This window comes from Cupressus sempervirens, chromosome 2 (genome assembly GCF_028749045.1).
Source record: "Cupressus sempervirens isolate cs-2001-9-10 chromosome 2, ASM2874904v1, whole genome shotgun sequence".
Lineage (NCBI taxonomy): Eukaryota > Viridiplantae > Streptophyta > Pinopsida > Cupressales > Cupressaceae > Cupressus > Cupressus sempervirens.
In genome coordinates this window covers 431,035,606-431,055,758 of record NC_143119.1, presented here as the reverse complement: position 1 = coordinate 431,055,758, position 20,153 = coordinate 431,035,606, and the positions used below count along the sequence as shown (strand labels likewise).

At 36.4% G+C, this 20,153-nt stretch overlaps 1 protein-coding gene across 4 annotated transcripts in view; it reads left to right on the top strand.

Annotated features, from left to right (window-relative positions):
• Positions 1–20,153, top strand: part of LOC149572932 (diaminopimelate epimerase family protein) — a 128,931-nt gene that overhangs the window by 83,329 nt on the left and 25,449 nt on the right. For all 4 annotated transcript variants that reach the window (XM_089814050.1, XM_089814048.1, XM_089814047.1 and 1 more), the window contains one exon: positions 8,643–8,727. In XM_089814050.1, coding sequence (XP_089670176.1) covers positions 8,643–8,727 — 85 coding nt within the window. The remainder of the gene's footprint in view (positions 1–8,642; positions 8,728–20,153) is intronic.

Genomic DNA, 20,153 nt, shown 5'->3' with positions numbered 1-20,153 from the left:
ACATGGTTTTATTGAAAAATAACCAAAAATTTATAATGAATCATTTGATAAAAAATAGTTTAAAAAAACAAGATAAAAGTGCATGGAACTAAGTCAAAAAAAGAAGCAGAAATTTCTTTGCCAACATTTTTGCTTGTTTTTCTAGATTTTCTTGATTTATAATAGACTGAAAAAATAGAGTAGAAAAATTATTTAACTGGATGTATTTTTTTGATTTGATATTGATTGTTCAACTCATAGATTAAAATCTCTCTGAGAAGTGGCAAATATCTCTACTTCTCGTGAAAACTTTTGCGAACGAGAAAACTTAAGGTTTTATGGCAAGAAATTCAAGTCATTTCTACTAATAAGTTTGCCATTTCTTTGCAATAAATTGCGATTTTTTCACGATAACTTAACTATTTGTCTTGGGCAATACTAGTAAAATTGGGACCCCTTTCATTGTTTATTTTGCAATTTTGAGTGTTTGGAGGAGAGAAGGGTTTTGGCAGCCTTGTAGATCGATCACCAGTGGATTTGAAGAAGATTCAAAGAGATTTTTCAAGAAAATCCGGATTCACAATCATGTTTTCTAAATTCTTTTTCATTTTAGTGGGATGGGAAAGAGGAAGATGTAGATTAGTTTCATATTTTAATTAACATTTGTATTTTCTTATCTTCTTACAAAGACAAATTTCTATTTCTAGTTTGCTTTAGATTTTAGAGTCTCTGAATATCAACAATTCCGTACGAGGACACGATTTTATTACATATTGCATTTATATATATATCTAGATCGACTTCTTTGGTTTGTTTACTCATTAGACGCATATCCTTATTGAATTTTGCAATAAAAATGAATTTCTTGTTAGATTTAAGTCATTTTAAAATTTCTTATATTTTCCAAGAATTTATTGATTTATGTCTGATATTTGTTGAGAACTTTATTTTTTGCCTCGCCAATAAGTGGTGTCAGAGAACGAGATTTTGAACTATGGTTCAACTTCTTCACACTGTAAAATCCTATAATCACCTATGTTACGTCAAGTTTTTGGGCCAAAGGGATGGGAAAATGAGTTTCCTGGATGTCTTTTTTTTGTCAAAGCATGGGGCAAGGGACAGATTATATATTAGAGTTGCCAAACTTGTTGCAAGTTGGGCGAGTCCGATGAGTTGGCAAGTTGAGTCTGACTTCTATTCCAGAGTACATTATTCATAACTTTCGTTTATGATATTTTTTTTCCAAAGCCTTTTGAGAAATTTTTTCAAATTTGTCCTTCTAAAACATATCCAAATCTGAGCCTATTCCAATAAACAATTTACAAGTTATGGTCTCTGCACCGAGACCCATATTTTCTGTCATAAACCAGAAATAAAATCTGTAACCCTGCCTAGGGCATCTAATATCTTTCTCAAGATAAATCCAAATGATCCCAAACCAATTTTAAATGAACTATTTATGAGTCTAGTTTCAAAATCTGTAAGCCATTAATTTTTCCAATGCATAAATCATTATACAAGCACAAATCATTGCTTGCAACTCCATTGAAGGTATTTAAGACCCATTTTTCACTAAAATATGTATAACTTCCACAAATTTGAATGAAAATGACTCAAACAAAAAGGGAATCAAAGCTGATTCACATATCTTTCCAGTGAATATACTTAGAGTCCCCAATTCTTCCACGTGTCCATACCAAACCTTGCAATATGATTGTCACCAAGAATTCTCGAATCTGAAAACAACCATTGTTACCAAAATGCTCATAACTTCTTCAAAACTTAATGAAATTACTCCAAACCAAAAAGAGAAGGAGAATTTTTCATCAAACTATCAAAATTTACAGATTATACATGGTTTCTAGGCTGTACATGGTTGTACAAGACCTGGAACCAACACAAAAATTGAAAACCCAATCAAAATAATAAGAGTAGAAAACACCCAAATTCCTCTAAAATGTTTCGTTCTTCTCCTTAATGATTTGGAATGACCAATACAATGATTTTATATTTGTTGTGGTGGTTTATAACTTGCCAACCACCTTCTAAACCAACTCCTCATATTCTTTTAACCCTTTACAACATTATGCATTTGTTTTGACAACATTTTAAGCATTTTATGCTCTTTTGCATTATAACTTACATATAAATCCAACCTAGACCAAACCTATGACTCAAATGAATTTATAGGGATATAAATATGTCCATTCACATATAAAATAATCATTTTGACATTATTAACCTCATTAAGACCTCCTTGCACAGTTTTGACAACTTATTACAAATGACTTTTCTAGCCTTTAAATCTTGATTTATGGACTCAAATACAATACAAATGACTCAATTAAATTTCAATTTCTCATATAAGGACTCTTGAGCACCTTTTTTTTTTGTACTTTAGGTGCTTCTGCAACCTTGAAAAAGCTTCCAAGTCTCTTGGAAACATAGAACCAATAACTTGCAAGAAAAAAATAGACCAAAAATCTTCATATTTACCTTGGCCTCCTCATATCTTCATCACCATCATCTTTGCCTTTAAGGACACAGGGCTGTCCTCAAAATCATATTCTCAAATACTCTTATCAGTGGAGCATTAATGGCTGAAACTCCACGGTGCCTTATCAGTCAGAGATCCACCTTTACCATACTGCTTCAAACTCACCACAAACAACTCTCCCATGTGCCTCACCTAGGAGTCCCATCCTTCCTTTTTCCCTAGTCTTTTGGCATCCATTAGATCTTCCCATGGCCCGGACAGAACTTCATTTCCTGTCAACACAACAACACAACACCTTTATGCAGCAAAAAGACTTGCAACCAAAAAGTCATCAACAAATCAAAACCGAATCTTCAAGGTCCTGGTTTTGATTGCCTCCTTCGCTACTCTACCCACACACTCAAGATCTTCAAGCTTTGATACTAATATGATGCAGAGCATCTTACAAACCAACCAATTGTTAGGATCCATTCTGATGCCTTCAACATCCATTCAATAAATTCATTAATTAGAGGCATCTCATGAGGTAAACAAAATATGTTTCAACTCAAGTTGATCAATATTTTACCATTCATATGGTCTGACTTCTATTCCAGAGTATATTATTCATAAGTTTCGTTTCTGACATTTTCCTTCCAAACCCTTTTGAATTTCTTTTTCAAATTAGTCTTTCTAAAACATATTTAAATCTGAGCCCAATCCAATAAACCATTTACAAGTTGTGGTCTCTGCACCAAGACCCATATTTTGTCATAAACTAGAAATAAAACATGAAACCCTTCCTAGGGCATCCAATATCTTTCTCAAAACAAATCCAAATGATCCCAAACCAATTTTAAATGAACTATTTTTGAGTCTAGTTTCAAAATCTGTAGGCCATTAATTTTTCCAATGCATACATCATTATACAAGTACAAATCATTGTTTGCAATTCCATTGAAGATATTTGAAATCCAGTTTTCACTAAAATATTTATAATTTCCACAAATCTGAATGAAAACGACCCAAATAAAAAGGGAATCAAAACGGATTCACATATCTTTCCAACGAATATACTTAAGAGTCCCTGATTCTTCCACATGTGTCCATACCAAACCCTGCAATATGACTGTTGTCAAGAATTCTCAAATCTGAAAACAATCACTGTTACCAAAATGCTCATAACTTCTCCAAAATTTAACAAAATTATTTCAAACCAAAAAGAGAAGAAAAATTATTCAGCAAACTATCCAAATGTACAGATTATACATGGTTTTCAGGCTTTACATGGTCGTACATGACTTGGAACCAGCACAAAAACTGAAAATCCAATCAAAATTATAAGAGTAGAAAGCACCAAAATTCCTCCAAAATGTTTCCTTCTTCTCCTTAATGGTTTGGAACGACCAATACAATGATTTTATAGTTGTTGTGGTGGTTTATAACTTACCAACCACCTTTAAACCAACTCCTTTCATTCTTTTAACCCCTTACAACATTATGCATTTGTTTTGACAACATTTTAAGCATTTTATGCTCTTTTGCATTACAACTTATGTATAAACACAACCTAGACCAAGGCTATGACTCAAATGAATTTATATGGATATAAATAGGTCCATTCACATATAAAATAACCATTTTGACATTATTGACCTGATTAAGACCTCCTTGCACAAATTTGACAACTTATTATGAATGACTTCTCTAGTCTTTAAATCTTGACTTATGGACTCAAATACATTACAAATGACTCATATATATTTTAATTTCTCATATAAGGGCTCATGACCTCTTATTGTTTTTGTACTTTAGGTGCTTTTGCACCAATGATTAAGAAGGAACCTTGAAGTCATTTTATGATCTTACTTTGCAAGCTTAGCATGAGAGATGACTTTATGTTAGTAAACAGTTTTGTCCTTCCAGAATTAACTAGAAAGAATGACTCAAGATGCCCAAATGGAAGAACAATTGCCACTAACAATTGGAAATACTATCATGAGATTGATAGCTTTCCTCTGAATTGAGTGGTACAACTCCCTCTTAAAAGATATTCAATAAATGTGATATCTGGTTATGTCTTTGACCTGAAGACACAAAGGGTTTTTCAGACATTCACCCATCAATATGCAGACATTCACCCATCAATATGGAATAAATGTGATTAAAGATTGCTAAACTAGAAATGAATGAAAAACTAGTAAACAGCCACAGGACTATCTACCATGTTTCCATATTACAGAGAGAATGGAGAGAGAAAGCTGTAAACATCTTTATGCAAAAGTGTGAATACATAACCATAAGATTATATATATCACATCCGACATAATAATAAAGAATTGCATCTAAAATAGAAATAAAAGGACTTCAAAATCCTCTCAGATCAGAACACAAATGTATATGACTATAAAATCAAACACACTAATGTCCCTCTTTATTTCAGAGACATGATAAAACAATAATAGTACTGTTCCATCCCCTTATTACAATCAATCTGCATAAAATGAAATTGCTTCCTCTGTTACAAAATAGAAATCTCTTCCCCTGTAGCAGTAGCTATAGAACTTCTGCTTCCAAAAAGAAGAACCCCCCTTTCCTTACATCTGAATCTTGCAATAAATAATAACTTTGGGTTGTCTTTTGGTTTCCATAACCGTTTTTTGAAAAATCAATTTAATTATTCTCAAGAATAATCTTCTTTTTGCCCCTTTGGAATTTTAATAGCTGAGCCACTTTAAAGTTTCATAAATTATAACAAATCTTTTATCAAATTTAAAATGAATCCCATGTGCATTCTTGGACAAGTGGCATATGCTGGTTATAGATTGCTATCATGATTTTGTAACTGTCACTGGTAATATATTGCTGCACTTAAACAGTTATAACTTTTGATCCGTCAAGAATTTTGCAAAACGGCTTGGAGAGAATTTAGATAATTAGGTTTCCTCAAACATATCCAGAATTCAGCTCAATCCAATGGTTGGATTAAAAGTTGTGGGCCCCGCAACGTGACTGTATTTTTTTTTTAACTGTGGCATATCTGTATTTGCTGTTCTGTTCACAGACCTGCATTCAGTTCCTCATAACTTTTGACTTTGGCCAAATTTTGAAAATCTCTTTGGTGGACCTTTAGAAAACTTGATTTTGAACAACATATCCAAAATTCGATCAGATCCAATGATGGAGTTAAAAGTTATGCCACCCGCATTGTTACTGTTATTTTAATGCTGTCAAAAATTTTGACTCTGCAGACTCAAACACGAAGTTGAAGTAGAAACCTTTGGTTCAAGTTCAAGTTTGACTCCACAGATATGCTGCACCTTGGAATGTATTAACAATTCAGCCTTTTGCAAACCCAATCTTAAAATGAACCAGAAAATTGAAGTTCTGAATTTGATGGTTCCACCTCAACATATCTTCATAACTCTATCTTCTTCACAGGTTAGAGTTCATAATCTATCATCAGCAATTAAAAACCAACCCAAATTGACTTTGCAGAGTTAGCTTGGGAGTTTAGAATGTAGGTGCTAAAAGCATGGTAACACCTTATATCTCAGTAACACAGGGACATGTTCCCACCCTTTTTGCCCCACACACCGGGGATGGGGATGCACCTAGGACTTGGCGACTCTATTCGCTCGTCCCCAACAGCTCCACCAGATTCCACTACCTCCGCCAAGGATGGGGGGACGTCCTAGTGTTAACTATTTGCTGATTTGACTATTTATGTTTTGATGTTATGTTTCAATGCAATGTTCAAGTATTTACTCTTTTACATCTTTATATCTTATATTGCTACACATCTTTCCATAAATAACATTTTAAGTACCATATGTATAGGATATATAAACCCCCTTGGTTTGCTGTCGTCCCCCTGACATCCCCCTTTCATCTCCAAATAAAGACCCATTTGTCCCTTTGTTCCGAAAACTTGTCCCCTCATTCCACCATCCTCCCGTCCCACAAGGCAGTGTAACAATGCCTTATATCAAGAGAGGATTGAGTGTTTGGTGTTTCTCCTTGAAACATTAAGTATTTGATTCTGCATGCAGTAGTGGAACAAAAATCACATCAACAATTCCTTGGTCTTGCTAATTTGGGTCCAATTTGGGCCAGATTTGGTTTAGAGTTTAGTTTGTTGAGAAGTTTGGCCAAGGTTTTGTAATTTCCATATGGTTTCATTTGGGACAAACTTGGGCAATCTCATCGTATATTTCTCCACTTTTCTCTACTGTAGTGATGAACATGCCAATTGTCCTGCATAAATCTGTATTTAAAATAGCTGAAAATCTCTCTAAATCTTTTTTTTGCTTCTCTAAAGAATGCATTCATAAGAAAGGAAATTTTCACTTGTGTCTATATTTCTTGAGACAAAATGAGCAAATACATGCTGTTAAAATCTTCTAAGAAATCTAAATTGTTTCAATTCATTGTTAAGTGAATTTGGACTATTGTAGTGATATAGAATGTGCAACAATCTAGGCTGCTGCAGCTTGCTATCTGAACCCCATATGTTCACATGATAGCTGTAAATGGTATCCTTGCAAACTGAGAAACAAAGAAATAATATTTATTACTAATTAGAATTTATGAATAGTTTGTTAAATTTTTTTTTTGGATAGGCAACAGGCCGAAGCGAAATGATTTTATTAATAGTGGAAATCTATTTACAGCTCAGCTCACTAGGGGCACCATTAGGAAAGAGCTGAGAAGAGAAAGCCTCTTCTCATTCCTCGAAATAAGAAAACAATGTTACTGAATTTTACAGACTTCTTCAAATGCATAAGGGAACACAATTAATTACAGTCCATCGTGGATGATAGGATATATTCCTATTACAAGAGGGTCATTTATTCTATTCCAACCATTCTGACTTCAGATTAGTTTACAAAATCCTCTGCCTTCATCCAGTGTTCCAGGGTCTTAAAGTTTCTTCTTTAAACCTGAAATCTGCAATTGTCACAACCATTCTATCTTACTAAACAGCATAGATCATACAATTCCAACTGTTACTTATTTCATAGTAATCATAAGGACATAAATAAATTGTTAATACCACTATTAATATTAACAATAGAAAAATAATGGTTTCTGTTAGTTGATTTAAAAAATTAATAATAATTATTGTTATCAACTTAACAAATACACAGACACAGACACATACACATATATAATGTCTTATATTCTTGATTTTATGCTGTAAATATGTATATCTTTCTATTTTATGATTTTTATATGGTTTTGTATTGATGAACCCAAAAGGAACCCAGCCCCCAATTTGTTTTGGTCAAGTCTCCGTAAACAGATTGGAATTAGTACTAGGAAAGCTAACAAGCATAATGAAGGCCAAGCGTTTGGATCCAGAGGGGCTAGGGTGTTGCATGTCAAAATAATCTAAAGCAAATGGAAAATTCAGCCTCCTTGTGGAATGCTTGTATCAGGGGTCTCATCCACCACGTTGGTTTCTTGTTTGGCACCAATGTTAAAAACTACTTTTACCTAAACCTTCTTACAAAGTCTTTGATTTTTCTTTGCAACACTGACTTTTGATGCAGTAACTTTGTGCATCATCAAGATTCTTGGTTATTTTATAATTTTTTCATTGATAACTGGACTGTCCACATTCGTTTAAATGTTTGAATCCCATTGATCTTCTCTGACTATTTGTTAATTATAATACGAACTTTGTATTTTACTATATAGTGAATCGATTCATTAATTTATATAACTACTGTTCAAGTGTTCTTTCTGGCTGACATTCAATCAAGTAGAGATAGCCATCTACCATAAATTAATAATTTTATTGATTTTGTGCAAGAACAAGATGTAAATAGCGAGAGGTGAAAAATGATGTATCTATTTGCTGTATTGGATCAGAATGTTCATTCTTTCATTGTTTGTACCTCCTAGCTTTTCCTTCTTTTGTGGATCTTATTTTCTGTTACGCTAGTTATTCTGATTATTTAGTCAAGAATTCCTAGCCAGTATTTGAGTTCACATCTACGCACTGGCTGATTGTTGCTTATTTATGGAATGGTCTTCTGTTGGTTTCCCAATGGCTAAAACCTGTTATTTTTTGTGTATATACTATGTCCCATTTTTTGTTGTTAGATTCTCTACTATCAAGCACTTTTTGTGTTTTTGAGATTATCTTTATCAGCATTGTAATGTTGTTTCTACTGTGAAGGCATTTGATGTAAACTCATTACATTTGGAGCATCTTGGTCCATTGTTTGAGCACCATGAGATGTTCCCAGCGAGAACTAATACAGGTATTGCTGGATATTGCTGTGTGGTGATTATTTTGCTTTCCTTGAAGACGTGCTTTTTTTGGTTCTTGAACATGCTATACAGATTATATATTTCAAGATTTTCAAAATGTACCTTGTTTGATCTATGAAGATTGCCATTAGATATTTTTTAATACATTCACTTCAATGTTTTTACAAAAGTTGCATAACAAAATTTATTTTCCAAACATTCTTGTGTTGAAGCTTTCAATCATGTAAAATCTTCTCTCGAAATGTATTTTTACTATGAAATTGATTCCAATTTGGCTTGGGAGAGCTGTAATACATTTATAATTGTTTCATAAAGTTTGTCTCTCCACCATTTTTTGACAACAGAGTTTCTTGTAGCAACTTTTGTATTCATTGTGAGTATTGGAGATTCAATAAGGATACACTAAAATTGATTATCAAAATTACTGAGCTATGCTCACATAATACAAATTTCTATCTCCAGAATAGAAATGGTTGGAGCAGTTATAGAAGATCAATCTTTGACATCCATGATGTGGCAGCTTTTAATTATTGGCTTTTCTGTTCTGGGTGGCTTAGAAAGTAAGCTATAAATCTTAGGGCTGATCCAATGTTAAGAACATCAAGTCACACCTTTCTTATTAACTTTTCTAGTATTGTTAAGTTCATTGTAGTGGACAAGATCCCCAACTAGTGAAATATGTTACTTCACTTGTAAACTGCGTTGAATTAGAAACTTGTGGGCATTTTTGAATGGACTCTATGGCTATACAATGATGCTGAAATATCTCAGATCATACAAAAAAGCAAATAAAGACAAGATAGACAACGATCTACCAGCAATATACAATTCCAATTATTGTTCATACAAATATATATGCTATACAATCATGAAAAAGCTCAAAAGATCTTGCATCTTGGCCTTCGAATGATTATCCCACGTTAGAAGTCATGGAATGATGATATCCATATGCATGATATGCCGACGACAAGATGCACAATATGCAGATGTCAGAATGTTTGGTATGTTAGTGTCAGTATATCTGATTTACTGATATTGGAGGTTATTAGCATGCATGTCACTGCACGGTGACTAGTGCTGATGTATGTTAGTGCTATATGATATTGCTGGCTGTGGATGTATGATGTCAATGCAGATGTATGAATGGTTGATATCACTGATTGCGATTATGTAAATATATGTGTCGCCAATGCAAATGTGCCTATGCAAATATGACAATGCAGATATGACAGGGCAAATGAATGAATGATGTTGCTGTTACCAAAAGTCTGATCCCAATCTTGGATGCCTAAGTATGAATGTCTCATACTGAAAGTCTGATTGCTGATCTTGAATACAGAAGTATGAATATTGCTGATACTGAGAGTCTGATTGTCAATCTTGAATGCCAAAGTATGTATCAGATTGATGTGTTCCCTGCTGATCCTAATCACAACCTCCAAACGGACGAGATTATGAAATCCTGCTCATGATGCAAAACTACCATTTCAGTTTGGTCTCTAAGAGACTTCACCAAATTGCGATTGATAGCAGACTAGGAGGATACTTCACCTCTGAAACTGCTTTCTCCCAAAGAACCCAACTTGGAATTACCAATACCACAATTTGCAAACTGTGTATTCTCCGTGCACTATATTTTTTTTTGCTCGGGATTAACTCTCTCATTTTTATAGATGCAAAAAAAAAGGCTAAAAATGTGTACGCATGTAAAGCACTGGTTAAAATGGCTTTTTCACATACTGTTTTTTCCATTAAACCATGCATTTTCTCTTTCAAGATGTCAATTTTTATTTTAATACATTTTATAGTTGGATTTAAAAATAAAAGTTTCTTTAAGAGATTTTAATTTTTAGAACTTTCTAGGTTGCTGAGTTGTTGAGTATTTACCAAGTTTTTGCTGATGTATTATCCCTTTCAAATTATTTTTATCAGATCTGAAAATTGTTTTTTAAACCTTCAAATTTATCTTCGCCCAAAATCTAGAAATGCATCAAACACTGCCAACGGATTTCATTAAACAATCACAACTGGTATACAAAAAACTTCATAGAAATTGATATAATCATTTATTGATATAAGATGGTTCTGTTACCAATTTAGCCTACCTCTTAAATTGCTATGTTATGCTTGCCTATATACTGTGCAAGGTGTTTTAAGTTGCTGATCATACATATTATAGAATGGTTTGGATGCAGAAAGTAAAGTACATAAATCAATAAACAAGAAAAAAATATCATTTTTATTTAAGATACAAGTATTAAAATAGTACATTTTATTGAGATATTCATAACTGTTTTGATAAGGCACAAAGTGTTCAAATTTTAAACAATACTTAATACAATGCATTCAGATACCAGACAAGCATTCTCAGTTCCTAATATGACATCTGAATAAACACACTGCATAAACAGAAAAATACTAAAAAGATAAGGGGAAAGGCCTCCATTGCCTGAATGGAAGGATAGTTGATCTGAATGTTGAGGAAGGTTTGAGCCCGCATCTCTATTTGGGAATAGACCTGCAAAAATGTAAAAGAGGAGGGTCAGTTCATACAAATTGAGCAATGGAAACCATTCCAATTATCTTTACACTACTTAGTGTTCTTACAACGTAATTATTTAGATAACTGCATTAAAAGATGTGAAGGCAAGAGAGATATTTGAAAGCAAAGCAGGTTTTATGCTAATAAGTTTGTTTCATGTGCAAATACAGGTATGAAGTTTGAGGTTGTTGAAGAATTTTGCATAAATTACATGTATGAAGCCTTTCAACTGAAATTTGTAGAGGCCAAGACTAAAGGACTGAGGAGACTATCGAAGGGACACGCATAAATTACAAGCGTGAAACCTTTTGGTCAAAATATGTAGAGGCGAAGACTGAAGACATGGGGAGACTGTTGAGGGGGCATACATAAATTACAAGTATGGGACCTTCTAGTTGAACTATAGCAGAAGATTGAAGACACGAGGAGATTGTGAAAGGGACATACATAAATTATAGGTATGAAACCTTTCAGTTGAATCATGGAGGGCATATGGGATTTTTAGTCGAGAAGCTGAGGGAAAAGATAAGGCAATGAATAGAGAAATCAGTCAGTCAAGGTTAGGAAAAACATTTGTTTACCGTACAGGTAAAGAAATCAACGCATACAGACAATGGAACAGAATGGTAGAATTATATTCGCATATGCCAGAACATATATTATGCTTGATAAGATTCGCAATAGTAGATGATTGATGATTTACAATGATCCCAGACGGGATATGAATACTATTCGCTGAACCTTCCCGGAGGAGTCCGTCGGCCACAAACATTATGTTCGCTACAAACTATTTATCCGTCGGCTACAAAATACAAAACACCGACGACAATCATTCCGTTGGCTACAGAATACAAAACATTGACGACAATCATTCCGTTGGCTACAGAAACACTGCCGGGACCATCCAGTCGGTTGACACCATCCCCCCCAAAAAGAAAAGTCGTCTCCGGACGACAATTAGAAAATATCTGAGACAAATTAACAAACAAAATACATTATCAGAGTGACTACAACAAGAACAATCTTCTTTTGTCACATCACTTCCACATTCATCCCGTTACATCTGTAGCCTCTGCTAGCACAATACTGTCTTCTCAAGCTGACCTTGATAGGCACCCGTGCTACTTTCTCTGCTTCCAACATTGGGTCCACTGAGCTAAGTGTCGCTGCACTGCCTCCTGGATGACCCACTCCTCTCGAGCTCTCTATGCATCCACCAAGATAGCTTATCAGCCAACACCTACGGCCAGTGCCTCGTGCCTCTGGTACACAAACGCTCCATGCTTGCAGCAACTTCAACTCTTCTCAACTGGTTAGACTCCCATGACTGATATCTGCAACGACTGGGGGTCAAGGGGGCAACGCCCCCGGCGGGGTCAAGGGGCAGCTTGTCACAGCACACAGAATCGATTCTCCCCAGGCCTCCGTTCGAACGACTCAAGGAGGTAATAGAAAAAACTTCATCTGATATCGGCTATTGGCTTGATCTGCACGGAATAATGTCCGCCAATCCCTAACAGTAAACACTTGACACTGCCTTTGCAGTCTTCATAAATTAAGTTTTAAGCTCGACTCTGTCACTTTATTTCTCCACCATCTGATTGGTCGCCCAGAAGTATTATAGCAGGCTTTGTTGTAACATGTCTTCAGAAACTTTTCCAACTGGTTAGACCAGATGCAAGCTTTATTTCTCACCCGTGACTCTAAAGTGCGTGGGATTGTTTTGTTTTCTGCCTGCGGAACTCTCTTCTTAATGCGCGGGAACGTTGTCCTCCAATTGCAACCCACAGAAGAGTCTTAAGACGGCGGAGTTCTTTTTGTTATAGCTCGCGGACCTTTCCTTTTTACCTGCGGAGATTGCCCGTAAGGTCTTTCTAGCGGAGGAGTTTAGAGTTAGAGCCTGTAGATAGGCTGCTCGCGGGGCTTTTTATTTACCCGCGGACAGTCTGTCTACGGGGCCTTTGGCTTCCTCGCCCGCGGACCGTCAGTTGTCCGTGGGGCTTTTCCTTAAACGCCTGCGGACAGACTGTTGCCCGCGGGGCTTTCCTGTCCGCGGGGCCTTTCTGTCCGTGGGGCCCCTCAATTTTTCTTTTTTTTTTTTGCCTTTTTTAAAAATATTTTTTATTTTTTCAAATTTTTTTATTTTTTATTTTTTTTTCAAAAAATATACAAAGCACCTCAAATTTGCCTCTGACCGTCGCCATTCGGCAACGACGAGGGAGTCCCCTCTTGCGACAACGACAGAGTCTTCTTGGCACCATATATTTTGAATTTGGATCCGTTGACTGCCAGAGGTACCTTCTGCCCGTCCAAAGTTGATAATTTGATCGCTCCATTGTTGCGGACTTTCCGAATCTGATATGGTCCAACCCATCTGGCCTTAAACTTTTCCACTTTGATTTCATTCCGACCGTCGTACGCCTTATGTCTGTTCTGTGCCACCTCCGTCGCCCACTGTGCTTGCAGTCGTCGCGCAACTGGATTATTTCCTTGCTGTTGGTGCCCTTCCACTAATTTTATGCTGCGGTGTAACCTTTTCTTTCCGCGCGGTCCATTCACTATGTATCGGACAATGAGATCTTTCGTTTTTCTGTGTTCAGACTGTATGTTCTTCCCCTCAGCTTCAGCCATGGCAGCTTTTCCTTCTTCCGTTTCCCTGCATTCCTCCGGACATTCATTTTCCTGTGTTTTGTCACGTTCGTCGACCATTAACATATTGCAACTTGGAAACAGTTCGTAGTCTTCTATCTGCCAGTGGAACAGGCCATTCACCGAGTCCAAGTTGTCGTCATTCGATCCTTCGTCATGTCTCAATACTCCTTCGTCTGGTTCCATTCTCTTCTTTCCTTCGTCGTCACTTTCGCCGTCACTTTCTGAATTTGACGATGCTGCCTCCTCACCAACCATTTGTGTATGCAGGTTAATTGTGAATCTTTTGCCTCCGCGCTCCATTGATAGGGTATTTCGTTTCCAATCATGTTTTACTTTTTCTTGGACCAACCAATCCCGTCCCAGAATAGCATCATATCCTTTTCTTTTTAATGGGATGACCACAAAATCCAATAAAAATGGTTGCGTACCAATTGTTACCGGTTGTGCTTTCAAGATTTCCAACGGTTTGATTCCATGTTGGTCTGCTGTAAGCAACTGAAATGCAGGTGGCCACAATGTCGACTTTCCCAACTTCTTCCAAATATCCTTCGGCAACACATTCACGCCGGACCCTCCGTCGACAATTGTGTTTGTCAAAACATTTCCCAAAATCCCCATCTCGACGACCGCCGGGTGTCGTCCGGATGTGAGTGCCACCAGCATTGGGTCTGTTGTCATCACTTCGCTACTATCCCTTCTTGTGTCCTCCGGTGCTTTCAGAAACAGTGTATGATTTAGAATGGCTGTCCGTAACTGGGGCGTTGTGAGAAGGAGGTCACTTATCTTGACCGGTATCTCCGTTTGTAAGATTTGTCGTACAATGTTTTGTTCTGTGAAGTTCCTTGCCAAGGTGCCAGTGATGTCCTTCAACTGAGATGTCCCCGTCGACGATGCCTTTGCAATTTTTGCCTGCGCTTCCCTCACTTTTCTATTTTCCTCCGCTTTCCTCCGTGTAATTGCCAGAACCTCCTCTACATCCGTGCCAACAGTGATCAAGTTTACTCCAGCCTTTGGACATTTGGAATCTTCGTGATCGCTGGGTCCGCACCATCTGCATAATAATTTCGGTGTGTTTGTCGCACAATTCTGCGCAAAATGGCCCCACAAATTACATGCTCGGCATTGAATGATCAGCCGTTCGTTTGCATCATACTGAGTTCGACTGCGGCTCCCATTATTATTGTTATTATTTGTATTGTTGTTATTTTGCCCTCTACTATTATTCCTGTATCCTCCGGATGTAGCACCGGCGGTATTCGTGTTTCCGCTACTACTCGACGGGGAAGCCTCCTATGTGAGAAACACCTGCGGAGATCCTCTTGTCTTCATGTTAAAGGGGCACTCCTTTATCGAATGGCCCATGATTTGACAAATGTCACAGAATTGGTTCTTTGGACACGATCCTTTAGTATGCCCATCTGTTTTACACTCCGTGCACCACAGCTCACTACCTTTTGGCTCCTTTTGCATGTTTTTAAACTCCATCATGCGAACCATATCCTTCTGTAGGGCACGAACCTTCTTGCTGCTGCCTTTGTCGTCGCTGCTATCATCTCCGACAGGCTTGTCGTCATCAGAATCAGAGGAGCTAGTTTTCTTCTTCTTTGTCTTCTGCTCACTTTCAAGGTCCAGTGCTCTGTTATACGTGTCCACATATGATGACGGTGGCACAATTTTCATTTTCCTCTGCAACTTCGATCGTAGGCCGTCCACGAACCATCTTTTTTGCAATCCATCCGCCGGCTTGCTTTCCATTTTGTTTATTAAGTCTTTTAATCTCTTAGCGTAGACGCGAACAGTTTCGTGCTTCCACTGTTTGGTATTGAAAATCTCCGCTATGATCTCATTATCATCCCGCAAGAGTTCAAATTCCGCTAGGAACTCCTTTTTAATGTTATCCCAGCTATTTAGCTTTTGTGGATCCGTATTCGAAAACCAATCAATCGCCACACCCCGTAGGGTTGCCGGAAATTGCCTGACCCATTCGTTGGCATCTATGATTCCATTTGCCCGCTAGATCGTCTCACATGTCTTACAATGTCGGATGGGGTCTAGAATGTAGTTTAACTTCTTTGGTTTGGAGACAAACCAGACATAGATTCGGAAACAATTAAATATTTCTTAATATCTATGATGTTCAATTTTAAAATGCTATAATTGATCCTGTCCACTTATCTATCATATAAATTATTTATGAAATTAAAATAATAATTATAAAGGACGAAACTATATAATATTTTAAGTCTAAAGCTTCAGGCAAATAAAATAAATATTTCTTATAGATCATGCTAGAAATAAAATTGCACTGCAGACACTCCTTATAGATGATCCATCCAATGCAGTTTGACTCCAGAATCACATAAATATATTTACTCAATAATCCAAATTCATGAGTTTAGTTCAAAAAATCATTTCTTTACCAATGAAAGAATAAAATATATCATAAAGCATATATATAACTTGGGTATGTAAAAATTTGATATAAATATGAATTGTCTTGATTTTACATCTGATATATATATAAACAAGGAATAGGTGCGAATAAAAAGTGACAACCTTACGGAAAACTTAATCACACATTTAACTTGATAAAAACTCATCCGGATAATGAACTATATCATTAGTTTAAATATATCTCAAATATGTTATAGAAGTCGAGAAGCTATTGCAGAAACTTCCACAATGTGCGTCCCTTATAAGCTCCATTTCGTCCCAACTCCTTGCCTCTACGTCCACCTATTAGGGTGTATGCCTGGCAACTTGTGCAACCCGCATTTTCATCATTTGTGTCTACAAATAGTCAGGTGTGTCCTTTCTCATAAACACAATGTGACCACGTCTGGAGTTTGGTCATTGTTCAGAAAGTGTGATGAAAGTTCCAGAAATCCCATACTAATCTTCGTTTCTCATGTGTTCCTGTGACAGATTTAAAAATGCCAAGAAATATTAGACGTTGATTAATAAACAAAATATTAATCGACAAGGTGGCTTTTCCATAGATTTCTAACGCCCAAACACACGTTGCTTGACATTCTCGATAGCATCTACTTTTCACATTGGCACTATTTGAACTCCTTCACTAGACAAGATATTTTGCAAATATCCTTTTTGTTTGTGCCTTCCATCTCAGACATCTAACTGAGCATCTACCTTCACCGCTCATATCTATTAAACACACAGATATGTTCTCCTCTGACTATCGATACAGTAAACTTCAACATAACTTTGGTGAATGATGATATGGTTGCTCATTTTCCATCACTTCATAGACCATATTATGGCAGTGCCTAAAGGATGCTATTCTTATTATTTGACGAACATATCTAGTATTAGTTCCTGTATAAGTGAATCCAGAAATATATAATACAGAGCACTTTACAGATGTTCAAGACTTGAAAATAATCTATCATCTTTAGATTTCACGGATATGGTGAAGATCTTGATAACGAATTGCTTAAAAAACACACAGTATCTCTGTATCATTTTTCCTGAGAAAAAATCATTGGCTAGATATAGATAATCCCCCAAACTTTCTTGATAGGATTAGATTTATTTACATTGCTTCTTCCCATGTATGTCGCTGTGAATCTTCTATGTACAGTAGGGAATTGATGGTTTAGAAACCCCCAATATAAAGATATTAACTCCAGCATATTGTCTCATTCAATCTGCCACACATACTCTGCCATACTCTGTTGTTACGGAATATTTATGATGCCCGTGTGATTTACCTCTGCATAGAATATATAGTTAATATGCTAAGGATGTCTACCCATCATTGTTAACATAATGACAGGACTTCATGTATTGATCGCTGATCATTTTGCATACAATACTCTACGATAAAACTCCATTCCAGGAACAATCTTTAGCAGGAATGGGTTAATTGCAGCATATCTGACTATATCTCAACCAGTTCTTTGGGAAAGACTCTTTAGCTAACCATATATCAAATACAGCCTTTATAGAAAAAGGTACTAGTCTTTTACAGCATCATCCACAGATTGATTGAGAACAAATGGAATCTTCATTGACTTGGGAGACATTGAGTGATTTTCTGGACCAGATTCTCTTATGCATATAACATCCTTCATGTTTCAGAATTAATGAGGTTGGGCATTGATCTGAAAGTTCATGATGATGAGTTTGATATCAAGCCATTTTGGATAGTGATGAAATTCATGCCTGTATGAAACAACTTCCCTTTCCATATTCTTTTGATCATGACTTTTCTTAGTGTCTGGAAACATTGTTTGAATATAAGTAGTGGGTAAAATCTGAACATTTTCTCTTTTCCATGGTGTTTGGTACTCTAAATTTGACCAAAATTTAGAATTCCATTAGCATGCATGTCATATGTTGCTTGGAATGCTGTGCCACTATGACAGATGTGATGTACATGATGGTCATGCAAACACCTATTCTCTGACAAAGGATGAAGTTAGAAGCAAAGGGATACAATAGTGCTAGGGTATGTCTTGTTGATGGGAGATGATTTCTAGATGGCATGAAACATCAATACTTGTGTTATGCTTTAATTCTGAGGGTGGATAAAGAAGGTAGTAGAGAAGTTCCTATAGAGGTTTCAGGTTTGTTAAATGAGTTTCAGGACACTGTGTCTAATAATGTCCTTGAGGGGTGCTACCGGTAAGACAAATTGGTTATTTAAATAGATTTAGTCCTTGGAGTCAGTTTTCTTAACAAGGTTGCTCATAGGATGACTCCTAATGAGGCTAAGGAGTTGAATAGACAAGTTCAAGAATTGTTGAGGAAGGGTCTCATCTGGGAGAGCCCAAATCCATGTGTGATACTTGCAATACTTGCACCAAAGGATGGAGAGTGAAGGATGTGTATAAACTCTAGGGCTATAAACAAGATAACCATCAAATATAATTTTCCCCTACCAAGGATGGATGATCTTATGGACTGTTTGAGTGGAGCTCAATACTTCACAAAGATAGACCTCAAGAGTAGGTATCACTAGATTTAGATCAGAGAGGGTGATGAATGGAAGACTACATTCAAGACCAAGGAAGGTTTGTACGAGTGGTTACTCATGCCCTTTGGGCTAACCAATGCATTGAGCACCTTCATGCGACTCATGAATGAGATACTCAAGTAATTTATGCAAAAAATTGTTATTGTGTATTTAAATGATATTTTATTTTTAGTACTAGATGAACATTTGATGCATATTCGTAGAATATTTGAGAAGGTAAGGGAAGAGAAACTTTTGATTAATTTGAAGAATTGTAGCTTTGTCAAAAGTGAATTAGTCTATTTGGGGTTTGTTGTCTCACCCGATGGTCTCAAAATGGAATTTGAGAAAGTGAAGGTCATCCTAGAATGGCCTACCCCAAGGTTTGTCTCTGAGGTGAGGTATTTCCATGGTTTGACTAGTTTTTATAGGAAGTTCATTAGAAATTTTAGTAGTATTTGTGCACCCCTAACTAAAACAATGAGGGGGGATAGAGAAGAGTTCAAGTGGATTGCAAGAGCTGCAAGGAGTTTTGAATTGTTGAAGAAGAAGGTGATAGAGCAACATGTGTTAGCACTCCCCAATTTCAACAAGGTGTTCCAAGTGGATTGTGATGCCAACAGTAATGCCATTGGAATGGTAATAAGCCAAGAAGGTAAGCCTATTGCATATTTCATTGAGAAATTAAATGATGCAAAGAAGTCTATTGTTTGTGATCAAGAGTTCTATGCAATAGTTCACACATTAAAGAAATGGAGGTATTATCTATTGCCGAAAGAATTTGTTTTGTACACTAATCATAAAGCATTACAATAGCTAAATAGCTAGGGTAAGCTGAATCAAAGGCATTTGAAATGGGTAGAGTTCATGCAAAGCTATACATTTGTATTGAAACATAGAAGTGGACAATCTAATAGGTTTGCAAATGCGTTAAGTAGGGGGCAAATATTACTGATAGAAATGTAGGCGGAGGTGGTTGGGTTTACTGAACTCAATACTTCGTACTCTAAGTCTCTTGACTTTGCATAGGCTTGGAGAGAGGAACAAGGTGGCTAGACTACATGATCCAAGATGATATGCTATTCAAAGGGCATCAACTATGCATTCTGAAGAGTTGCAAGAGGGAGAATTTTGTTAGCTGACTGGATGGTTCCGGCGGTATTTTGTATTCTGTAGCCGACGGTCCGGCGGTGTTTCTGTACTCTGTAGCCAACGGTCCGGTGGTGTTTCTGTATTTTGTAGTC